This window comes from Carassius gibelio, chromosome A16 (assembly GCF_023724105.1).
Source record: "Carassius gibelio isolate Cgi1373 ecotype wild population from Czech Republic chromosome A16, carGib1.2-hapl.c, whole genome shotgun sequence".
Taxonomy (NCBI): domain Eukaryota; kingdom Metazoa; phylum Chordata; class Actinopteri; order Cypriniformes; family Cyprinidae; genus Carassius; species Carassius gibelio.
In genome coordinates this window covers 10,981,836-10,994,118 of record NC_068386.1, presented here as the reverse complement: position 1 = coordinate 10,994,118, position 12,283 = coordinate 10,981,836, and the positions used below count along the sequence as shown (strand labels likewise).

The window sequence follows — 12,283 nt, the reverse complement described above, 5'->3', positions numbered from 1 at the left end:
TTCCATTATGAGGTAAAGTAATACTCATCCATATTTAATTTTCCAGTGGATTTTGCACTTCTGTCTGGAGATTAGATGATGTCAGTCACCTTTTGCCTGAATTAATTTGCTCCCATTTTGGCATTTACTTGGACTGAACTACATACAAAAGGGCTTGATTTCAACTTCTCATTTCTCTTTGGCCCTCAATTAAGCCGTCTGGATAGTTGCAACATTTTTTAGCAATGAATTTCTAAAAGCCTCTCAGTTGAGACCCTACAGAAATTGATATCTACTTCTGAAGACTGATCATATTCCATCCGCTTGACGGAATACAAATTCAAGTTGAAGCATTTTAAAATGTTTAAGCCACTGAACTACACAACTGGTACTACTAATACTAAAGATTCTCTTGTTTAGAAAAAAGTTAAATCGGTTGCTTGAGCAAAAGCAGAAAAAAAGAAAAACATCTGTGTAATTACAAGAACTGCACTCTTCACAGCTTCAGGATTTTGGTATGTCCTGCTTATTCCACTTGTAGCCCAAAAACATAGACACAAAAACACGAGCTAATTGAGTAATCAAAATGCAGATTATTGAATGCCCTGGAAAACCATGAGCCTGAAACAACCAACGTCTCCCAAAACCATCTAGTGAGTGATGGCCACTATACTGAACACCTACACTACTAAAAGGTTGCAAGAGGGGGTTTTCATTGCAATGCCATGAATGAACCATTTCGGGTTCTTCGAATAAACTTTCAGTGAACCATTTTTTCTTAGTGTTATGAACATTTAAATAATTTAAATATCAATTTGTTAAAGGTTCTTCAAGGAACCATAGATGCCAAAGAAGAATCTTGAACAGTGTAGTCTCCTTACAGATGAGATTATACCTCCTCCTCTTAGTGAAAGCAAAATCAATACTGAAAACAGAGAACCTTAAGACCTACATAGATATAGTCTGCCATAAAAAGCCTATTTTCTACTCAACTTTGTTTTGGGATAAAGAGCATAAACTGAACAACAATGGCCCTGAAGCTCTGTGACTCCTAGTATCCCACTATCACAAAATGGGCCTGGTCTATTCTGTGATATCAAATTTATGGTGCATAAAAAGTTCCATTCCCGAGCCTTTCAGAGGCAATCAGCCACACACAGAGAGCGAGAGAAAAGGATAGACACCAAAAAAGCATTTAAAGAAACAAGAGTTTGTGTGTGAAGGGATAGTTCACCCAAACATTACAATTCTTTCATTGTTTACCTGTATACATTTGATGGACAAAAACATTCTTTAGTATACCTTTTAATGTTCCAAACAAAAATGTCATACACGTTTGGAACAACATAAGGGTGAATAAATATTTGGGTGAAGTATCCCTTTACAGAGAAAAAGACAAATTATATTTATCATGTTTTTACCATTAGCCCACAGCAGTGCATTTAATGATGTTATACTCATAGGAGATATTTCATACTTGTTGAGCTTCACTAATAATACAATTCTGCCATCCTAATGACTTTTGATAGAAGTCTCATCTAAAAGTAATTTATACATAAGTTTGCCAGCTAGTTCCTCCATATTTTACAGATAAACAATAGCCTGACTGAGATTATGTGTTCTGAACATGGAGACTTGTGCTGCTGCTCTTGTAAAGGCCAAAACAGAAGCAGTTTTAATGTCATTATTATATAAATGGTGATAACCAAATTTTACACCATTTCTTTCATCTTAAAAGAACATGTTAACTTTGGCAGCCCTAAGTATATACACGCTTATTTTTAGCAGAGCTTTGAGAGACCGCTCACAAGTCTGCTTTCAATTAAATCCTTTTTTTCTTGCCCTCTTCTATTGGATGTCTCCACCACTTCTTTCTCCCACTCTCCAGTTCTTTGAGAAGGAGTTACTAGGGTTCTGACAGAGACCTACACAATCTCTCACACAGCCGAAAGGAAGATTGAAAGACTTAAAGTTTTCACCACTGAAAATCTGTCACTCATTTCTCCCCACCACTTCACTCTATCAACCTCTTTTCTTCTCTCCCGCTCTCTTACTAAGTATCATTCATTTTTTTACCTCCTCTCCTTTCTCAAATAAATGTCATTCTCTTTTTTCAGTAGTCATCTTCTTCAGTTCTCTCTATCCCCTTTCTCTCCTCTTCATTCTCATTCTCAATGAGTCAATGAGGAGTTATTGGATTTTTTGACAGAGGCCTATACAATCCCTTGCACAGCCAGGAGAAAGTGAAAGCACCTCTCTTCCCCACCCACTCTCATACTTTCAGTACTGCCATGTTCATTTTCATTCTTAATTATTATTATTATTATTATTGATTATATTTTTCGCACTTTTACTATGTACTTATTTTTACATATATACTTTTGTTTTTTGTTTTACTTTTTAATTTCAGTGTTTATTTATTTTATTTTTTTTATTTATTTTTTGATGATCATCTCGTTTGCATGGTCTGGAAAATAACTGACCCAATTAAGTCAGCTAGAGTAGCACTTAATCTATGTATTTATTCTCTTTTTTTCAGTTTCTGCATCAGTGAAAGCTCTACTAAAACGAATTATTGTTAGCTTGAATAAACTGCATTGTTATAAAGTGTTAGCATGCATTCAGCCTGGTATTTTCTTTTGATACTGATTAATGAACATTAAGATTTTACATCTAATTCGTGCTTTAAAAAATTAAGTTTGGAAGTATTTGTTCTTGTGTTTCTACAAGCGTGCTGTACAAAGAATGAAAGAGGACTGCGAACCTGTTGTGACACTAGAAGTATGTATAAGTGAGTCACCCATCACATAGCATATGCCTGGCCTCTGTGCTTCCCAGGGGCCGAAGACCGTTTATAGACCAGCAGAAAGCAGACGAATGAGTCAGAGGAAGATAAAGGTCCCTTCTCATTCATAACATCTTCCAGTAAATTTGTGCATTAGTCTGTTATAGCTTATAAGAAAATGAGGCAAACTTTTATTCAGTTGTATGTAAACAGTAAACATGTAAGTTATGATGCTTCAGAAACTCCATCTTATTAAAACAACAACAACAAAACCGTTACCAGCTTCCAATAACTGTTCTGTGAGACCAGAAGTATGCGCACTATGCTACTCTTTTAGAAGTTAACTTCTCTATAATTCACTACTGCTGTAGCTAGCAAAGCACATTTGCTAGTTCTGCTAAAGTGTTTGTATTGATGCTTGAAGGAAGATCATCCTTGTTTTTCTCACATAGCGTTATTATGCGTTCATAGTTGTATTTTTGCTTGCAGCAACTAGAAAAAGCACAATAGAATCTCTCTCTCGTTCTTTCGCTAACTTGATAACTTGCTAACGGTGGTCCACCCACTCTGCTCTTACACTGTGTTGGGTTTAACATTGCTGTTCGCTGATGTGAGCATCAGTAAGACTTTGTTGGCCTTGCCAAAAGTCCTAAGCAGCTAATAACTTCTTACTTGTAACATCAATCTTTAGGTCTCTAAAGAGACTGCGCCTCTGCAGTCTGCAACAAATGTTACCTTAGCTTTGATTAGTAAGTTACAATAAGCAAGCAGCATTTATTTAGCCTTTTTTAACCTAGCTTTAATAGCTTTCTTAGTTATCTAGCTTTTATATATTTACTATTTGTTCATGTCCACATTTCCATCTGTGCATCTGTCTTGCTTTTTTTCACCTCTCTTCGCTTTCATGGCTGTGATATGTATTTCTTATTTTTTTTAAGTTGCGTTTACAAAACTAGGACAAGGCATTTTAAATGTGCTGCCTAAATTTTCAGTTTTGATAAGTAATACATCAACACTGTAAATTAATCTGTGCTCATCAAGTGATTTCAAAGGGTCTTTGATGTTGTATTAGAATTAATCAAGACATAACATTTCAGTTCTTAGCTGACACTTTTTTTAAATACCTTTTTGTAAAATACTCTCAATGTAAAATATCGCTTAACAGCAGATTTGTCCATTTGCTGGCTCTCTTAGAGACAAAGAACAGAAAAATGAGAAAAACAAGGAAAGGCTGACTGCGCAGATGGCAGTGGGAGTTTCTAATTATCTGATCGTGCACATGTTAGCAAAATCACCTCTAGCCTCAGCTCATTAAGACCGTAAGGTGGTCTGTGATTTTAATCTGCAGTCGCTGAAAACATCTCCATATCATTTTCGCACCACCTTAATGCCATATGCAGCTCAGTGTAGAACAGCACAATCAACTGTGAGTCAAACACATGGCACTGCTGCTCTTGAGACTGTGGCTAATGAGAAAACCACTTTAGCTTCCTACAAGACCATCAGCAATTGTTCTTGAGGCTCTAGAGTTATCTGATGTTGAACCAATGAGCATTTGCAGATTGATTCAGAATGGCCCGCTCAGCCAGCGCTCTGCTTTGTTTGTCAGCAATTTCTAACATGAATAGAAGTCTACTAAGAACTTTACAGACTCACACTGTTAATAGCTAACCTAACTGCCAGCTTGCTGTGTCTTTATACACTCATCTTGCTCTCTTCCCCTCTCTGCAGGAGTGCGTCGACTCCCTGAGGTAGATAAGTCCAACCACAGTGTTCACTACACTCTGCTCATTGCGTGTGTCCTGGTGGCGTTTGTCCTGGGAGCTTTCCTCTCTGGATTTCTCGTTTCCTGTTACTGCAACCACAATGTGAACAAGACCAAAAGGCTGTCGAAAGATTCAGAAGCACCAATCCCACATGCTCTATCCTTGCGCAGCCTGGCCAAGTTAAATGGCTTGCTGGAGAGCCAAAACAAGGATGAGAAGCTGGAGGTATCCTCCCCCAAACTCTATAACTCTTTCTTTGCAAATGGAAAAGAGCAGGTGCATCACAGGAATGGCCATCATGCTGCCATGACCGAACTCATTCACCCACATCATCACAGCTCCGCAGAGCTCTCTGGCCTTCCGACGCCTGATTCGACACCAGAGCTCCCGATCAAGAGTATGAAGGCCTTCAAGAACCAATGGGAGAAGAATCAAAACTGTAATAACGCTAAAGAACCCAAGTCCCATAACATGGGAGCATCTCGTCCGACCACTGGGATGCAGCATCAGGTTTTCCCCTTCTCCCAAGGACTGACCAACGGACAAGTACTAGGTAGCTCAGCACACATGGAGGAACGCAAAGTTCACAGTGCGGAGCGTGTGGCAAGCCAGCCGTATCACTGCTACCCACACAAGATTGTGGATGTCACCTCGCTTGATGAGCTTCTGAAACACATCCATGAAATCAATGTGGCTACGGGCAGGAGTCCCACTGTCCTCACCTCATCCATGTCAGCCAACGCTGGACAGATGGCGTTCGCAAACCGCGTGCAGCCGCAGATCCCAGAAACAGAGTCTGCGCCATACTATAGTTCCTCCACTCTTCCTCGGGACAGTCTTACTCGCCGCATGGATGTCCCACCAGAGATTCCTCCTCATCATCAATCCACTCTGGAGAGAGTGTCCCGTCACCAGTCTCAGCGCCACTCTTTGATAACCACTCCCAAGATGCCCAGTGGAGGTGTGGTGCCACGGCAGCATAGCTTCAACCAACGCAGCGCCCATCAGCCCCTGCTGCTCTCCCGAATGAATTCTAACGGCAGCAGTTCGGGTTGCGATATACGGCACCCACTCATCCCTAATGGATACCTAACTCGCCAGCATAGCTACAGCGAGCAGCCAGATGTCCACCGTGGAGCTATTGTCCGTCGGACAGCCTCACTCAAGCCCGACGTCCCACCCAAACCACTGTTCATCCCTGCTAGCTCGCCTGTGAACCAGGCAGGGAAGTTCAACTACTGAACGACAGAGAAGAAAAGCCTGTGGTTTTTCATAAAAAGCTACTTGACCTCTCAGAACCAACTGTGGTCTACAATAGTTAAAAGATTGGACAAAAAAAACTTGCCTTTATGGGGGAACTAAAAAAATCCTCTGGAGTTTGGCTGCCAGTGTTGACGATTTTACATTTGAACTATGACCTGTTTTTCTGTTTCATTAATATATTTGTACCATATTGGTATTGTTCAGCTATTGGCCATTAGGAGAAAAGGAGTTACAGGAGTTCACCTAGATTTAGGCTGCCACAGTGATAAGTGTGTGGCTTTACAATGTTTCTTTGGACTGTACGGACAGGTGTCACTGCTCCGAATCTCTGGACCTGAACTTTTATCCGAACAAGTGTACACAACTTGTTTGATATTCTGATCTTTCTTGCTTTGGCTTAACTATTCCATTGATGTAGAGTTGATGAACTGTGCTGATCCCAATTAGAAATGTGTATATATATATATATGCATGCATGTGTATGTGTGTGTGTGTGTGTGTGTGTATATATATATATATATATATATATATATATATATATATATATATATATATACAGTATGTATATGTATGTGTGTGCATATGCATACCTAGTGTATGTATCTAAATAACTGAAATGGTTTAGCCCCCTCAACAAGTTATTTTGCCTTATTTTGCAAGCAGATGTGTTGTTGAAATGCCCACACAACCTGAAATGATCTCTGTAAAATCCATAAGCAATAATCTCCACCCCATCCTGTCCACTCTAGTGTAATGCAGTTACAACAATTCAACTCAAACTCAATAAAGTTCAAATTCTGATTATTAAATATGGCTAGAGATACAGTTACATCTGAATGCACGGTCCCAAGTGAGGTGAATCAGGCTGTTATGAAGTGTTATGAAGGAGATGTATGTATATAACTAAGAGGAATGTATTATTTCTCTATATGCTGCAAGATTAGTGTGAGGTGCTCCAGTATTTACACTCTGTCTCCTTTATTAAAATCATTTTAATAAAATGTCCTAAACAGGCAGTTAAACCAAAAAATCTCTGTAAACCTTAATGGGTTAGTTCACCCAAAAACCCATAAATTACTCACCTTCAAGTCATCCTAGGTGTATATGACTTTCTTTTTCAGACGAATCCTGTTGGAGTTATATTAAAAATTGTATTTGATCTTTCAAGCTGTTTAATGGCACTCAGTTTGTGTTGCAGTGCATCAGTCCAAAAGACGAGAAATAAAAAGCACCCGTCCATAAAAAAAGAGTGTCTCACACAGCTCCAGGGGGGTGACCAAAGTCCTCCGGTAGTGAATCGATGCATTTTTGTAAGAAATTTTATCTTTAAAAAATTGATAATTTAATCTAACTTGTGTTCACTGTTGTAAATGGAAGCAGTTCCAGGTGGATGACATATGAGATATGCCGCTCAGAAGTGACGAAAGAGAGAGATCAAAATAAAAAAACGGTCACTAATTAGTACAAAATGAGAATTTGTAAAGAAGAATGTCAGAGGATTTAGATATAAGCAAAGAGGAGACTTATTTGCCAAGAGGAGCCAAAGGAGAGGTTCTCCTTTTCTAAGGTAAGGAAACTTTGCTTCCTTTGTTTTCATGAGACTCACCAGCGTATGCACATCACCGACCTCACGTCATCCTTCTGGAGCTGCTTCCATGTACAACTGTTGGGACAAGCTACATTAAAGGGATTTATAACATTTTGAATATGAATATTTTTCTTGCAAATACATATTGAGGAGTCCTTTGTTCACCCCCCAGAGCCGTGTGAGACACTTTTTAATATGGATGGTGAACTAACCCTTTAAGTCCCGGACCACTTTCTGTGTTCAATTGATACAGTCCCACTCACACTGATTGGTCGTAACTTCTGCCCCATAAACATCAAATACTTGCTGATTGCTTCTGAACGTGTCATGCCACAGAGCAGTTTGACACACTGAAACCGTTTGCACATGGACAGGACACGGCGTAATAATGTCTGACTTTCGTTATTCCTATACTATGTTAAAATGTATCGATATTAACACTAAAACTGTTTTGTGTAAATAGATGAACAATAACTAGCCAAATTTTAATTGTGTAAATTTGTGCCTTATTTAATATGATGTGTTAAAGGGGGGTGGCAGCAGAGTGGAAGAGAGGACAAGAAAAGGGCAGAGAGGCCCTAATTTATCTTTTTATTTTTAATATTTGTATTTTTTTTAAGCTTGGTTGTCTGTATATCATAACTGTTGTAGATATATATTTCTAGATACTTTTGATATCCCCAGGCTGTGTGTCGCTTTTGTATTTGGAACAACATCTATATGGTTTTCTCTCCAAAGCGCAAGTCTATCTATCTATCGTTCTATCTATCGTTCTATCTATCTATCTATCCATCGTTCTATCTATCGCTCTATCATCACTGTATCCTATCTGTTGCTATCTGTCGATCAGTCATTCTATCGATCGTTCTAGCAATCTCTCATTCTAACTATCGCTCTATCACTCTGTCTATCCTGTCTATTGTTCTATGTATTTCTCTTTTGTTTTCTTTCTCTTTTTGCTTGCTTTCATGTTGAACTCCGTCCTCACTGACAGGTTTGTTCTGAGATGTATGAAGTAAGAAACATGAACTTCTAAAGTGCAGCATATCTTCAGATCTTATGTTTAATGGCGAGAGCAAGACTTCTTAGGCTTTGCACTCTGTTTGGAGGAGAGACGTGTGTGTGTGTGTGTGTGTGTGTGTGTGTGTGTGTGTGTGTGTGTGTGTGTGTGTGTGTGTGTGTGTGTGTGTGTGGAGACCATATCAGTTGGATGTAGTTCAAACACATACCTCCCTTTGCTTTTTCCCAGTACTTCAGTCTGGCAGAGTAACTCAGAACCGTTCGTCTGCTCAAAGTCATCATCATCATCTTCAGTCTGTCTAATGATGTGTCGGCTTTTGCATACATTTTTGGTGCTGGACAGTTTTTATCATGTACTCTTGAATTAACCTTTCAATTCGGCTACCTGTAACTGTGTGCTCTGTTGCCCCATGCAAAACCAAATGCAATGTCATTTTAATAGACTGCCTCCAACTCATATGCCTCACAGGTGGAAAAAGGACTGAGGGTTGAATCCCTGCACCGTACTCGACGGAAATCTAGAGCAAGTAAACAGAGTGGAAAGAGACTGGTGTAGTTTCTTTGAATTTCCATAGATATTATGATGGAAAGGGAACTGTGTGTGTCTGCTTTAACCATTGACGTTTCTGTTATTGCACAGTGTAAATACAGTCCTGGAGTTTCCCAGGATTCAGTGCTCCGTTATGATTACTATTGGGATTCTTCACCTCTGCTTTTATGGAATACTGTTGTATTTTCCTTATAACAGAAATAAATGAGAGATCATAACATGCATATTTTTTACTGATTGTCATTCGATCATTTTATAAAGTGTACATGCTTTTCTCTTTATTTGACACTTTCAGATGGCTTATAATTCATGTTTTGCAGAAGAAGAAGAAAAAAACACATTATGCTGTAGTCAAGTTCTCCCGGCTCTCATGATTATAAAAAATACAGCAGATTCTGATGTTGTTGGCCAACTGCAGCTGCACTACAAGGATGCAATGGATGATGTTTACCATATCGCCCAAGGGACAAAAATGACTTAATAGCCTATTAGTTCCTCTGGTCCTTAGAATTTACAGTAAATGTATAGTAAAGGTGACAAATTGGGAGTGTATGGAATTTATGCTTTTACAGCACAGTTCCACAATACAATTAGTGGATAAGGTTAAAGATGCAGGTTCTGCTTCTCCTCTTGAGTTTCACACATGAAAATGATCCAATGGTAAACAAGAGGAGCTTATCATTTCACTGCATGCGTAAGTCTGTGAACTTCAATATTTTCCCATTTCACTAGTGCTTTCTCAGTACGGTCTTCTATGAATAGATACAGACTCACTCCACACAGAAAGAAGATAAAGAGGCATGATCTTGTTCCATGAGATGGTGCACCTTGTTTAAACGGTGGGTTTTGGATTCTGTTCTTGTTCAAAAGATTCATGCTGCCCTCCCTGACCCCTTCAAGGGGTCTGCTGGCTACAGATCTGAGGACGTTCTGAAGATGAACAGCACTGAACACTGTAAATCTGTTGTTGTTTGCTCTGTTGTTGTGGCTGCTTTGTCTTCTCATCGACTCTGCTCCACAGTGCCACATATTGGTAACATTAGTGTTTAATTTTGCTTTAATTCATTCCAGTCATTCTGTAAAAGATTAATGAAAGCTCACCGGAAACGTTGTTTTCACTAAGCTTCTATAGGTCCAAAATCAACTGCTTTTAACAATCCATCCAATGTAAGCAAGGCAGAACATATTCAGTTTCCTACAGTTACTTGTTTTCCAAGAAAATAACCCTTATGGGCACTCAACATCTCGCACCAGAATTTTATCCACAGATTTTTGTCATGAGATAATTTTGCAGCAAGTTGTGATTTTCTGTCATACTGCTCTATGTGGTGCTCACTTCCACTTTTCCTATCCATGAAGACTCTGGTGCTAGATGGACTCGGGTGATAAGTGGCTCTGGATTCAGCGGACACACTAACTGCATGTTGTCTGACAGGTGGAGCCGAACAGTCTCAGTTATTACCCATAGTTCTTAGTTCAGTACTCATCAGGTGTCATCAAGAGATATCACCCCCATGAGAATCCTCACATTCACACCCGAGTACACCTTCACGTCTCATGGTTCTTGCTCCGTCATTTTCTTTAGCTCTCTCTTGCTTTCACTTGTTGGCTGTGTTTCTCTGGCTGGTTGTCAGCACTCTGAGAGTGAGAGGGTATTAGAGAGAAGTATTCTGGGAGATGGAATGAACGTTTTTCATTGTAAAACTGTCAAGAGATAAACTTTCTGTAGATAAAATTGCATGCATTTTGTTTTTTGATGTATAGAATTTCATCATCACAGGTGGAGAACAGCTATGGTATAGTCTGTTCATTGGATCCAAAGAAAAAGGGGGTCCTGTGAATTTTAACGATGACCCTGAACCTGCTCAACATCTGCTGTTCACTCAACCCAGAAAGGTTTGTAGTGGTACATTTGGCTGCTTGAGATTGTTTGCCAGCTTATGGTCTGTATTTTATTTTATTTCTTTAACAATAACACCACTGAAAGGATGTATACAGAGCAATGCATGACAATAGACACTGCTGACATTGTGACATGCAACTCTGCTAACTTCATACGTTTGTGTGTGTCTGCATGTGTGTACTCCTAGATTAACCGTGTAGAGCTCTATTTAACTGTTGATGGATAACATTATTTTGCCCCTTCATGGAGTGCTGAGGCTTTTCTGATTTTGATTACTATTGATATTCGTGTCCGAAATTAAATTTTCCAATATATGTCAGGTGTACTGTTTATTGTTATGACTACTTTTTTTCTAACCGAATATAAAATCAGATGCCATAAATTCATTTACATATTTTTTCAATCTGAATAATTGGTTTGAGAAACTTAACTCAACATTAACCGATATTTTAATTTTATGTGCCCAGGACAGAAAATATTTTGAATATAATAAAAATAACATACATTATAAAAACTAAATCAGGTATTCGTTACACATTATTTTTTTCTCTGACAATAGTACTTCATTTCTGACCTTGCTATCTAATTTAAGGCATCACCAGTAAATCGCTCCTATGCTCAGAATCATTCTCCTTTGCTTTCTTCTCTCTTTTGTCAAGTTTTTCTTTTCCTTTCTCTTTCTCTGTATGCTCTCTTTTGCTGTTGTGTCTTTTTCTCATATCTGTGAGATCATCTTGAAGATTTAGCTGATAGTCATGGTTATGGTATTGCTGCCGTGTTTGGCATAATACACTATGCTGCACTCCTTCATTTGCATTATTTTTTATTACAAACAGTTGGATGCTTCAGATATTAAAAAATGGTTCCCATTTATTGTGTGTTATTATTGTTTTCCACTGAGAATGTGGGCTGTGTCATTCATTTTGATACATAGCGTTTACTGTAAATGAAGAACATTAAAAAACTCCTTTATGAAACTGAACTTGCTATTTTAGAGAATTGCTGAAGTCTTCTACATAGCCTGGTGTCAGATATTAAGTATTTGTTTCCCTAGACTGAACTGTAGTTGAAAATCTAATGTTCACCTTCAGTTAATAAGTAGTTATAAATGTATATATCAACTACAACATTGAATATACAGTACTGAATCACTGAAATCGATTTGTTCAAAAGTTGTTCAGGAATGTAACAAATAACCGCATATGTGAACTGGTCATTAAATCATTTATTTAAATCATTTAGAGAGATGTTTCTCCCACACCCTCCTCCTTTGACACGACACCCACGCAGGTTGCCAGGTTGAGGACAGGCAACAGAAATGATAGCAACTGACAATGGAAGGCATCGGGTCATGTTTCTATATGCCTTTCCATGTTTTTTTATGCCTCTGTTCATAGAGCTTTTTAGATGAATGTCAAGGCTTTTTAGT

General features: G+C 38.6%; 1 protein-coding gene across 7 annotated transcripts in view; it reads left to right on the top strand.

Moving 5' to 3' along the window:
• The window catches only part of LOC128030607 (semaphorin-6D), a 145,224-nt gene extending 136,049 nt beyond the window's left edge, over positions 1 to 9,175 (top strand). For 6 of the 7 annotated variants that reach the window (XM_052618366.1, XM_052618367.1, XM_052618363.1 and 3 more), the window contains one exon: positions 4,496 to 9,175. In XM_052618366.1, the coding sequence (XP_052474326.1) occupies positions 4,496 to 5,772 (1,277 nt within the window). In that variant the 3' untranslated portion in view covers positions 5,773 to 9,175. The remainder of the gene's footprint in view (positions 1 to 4,495) is intronic. The other variant, XR_008187928.1, reaches the window with a different exon arrangement.
• Positions 9,176 to 12,283: the final 3,108 nt, after the last annotated feature.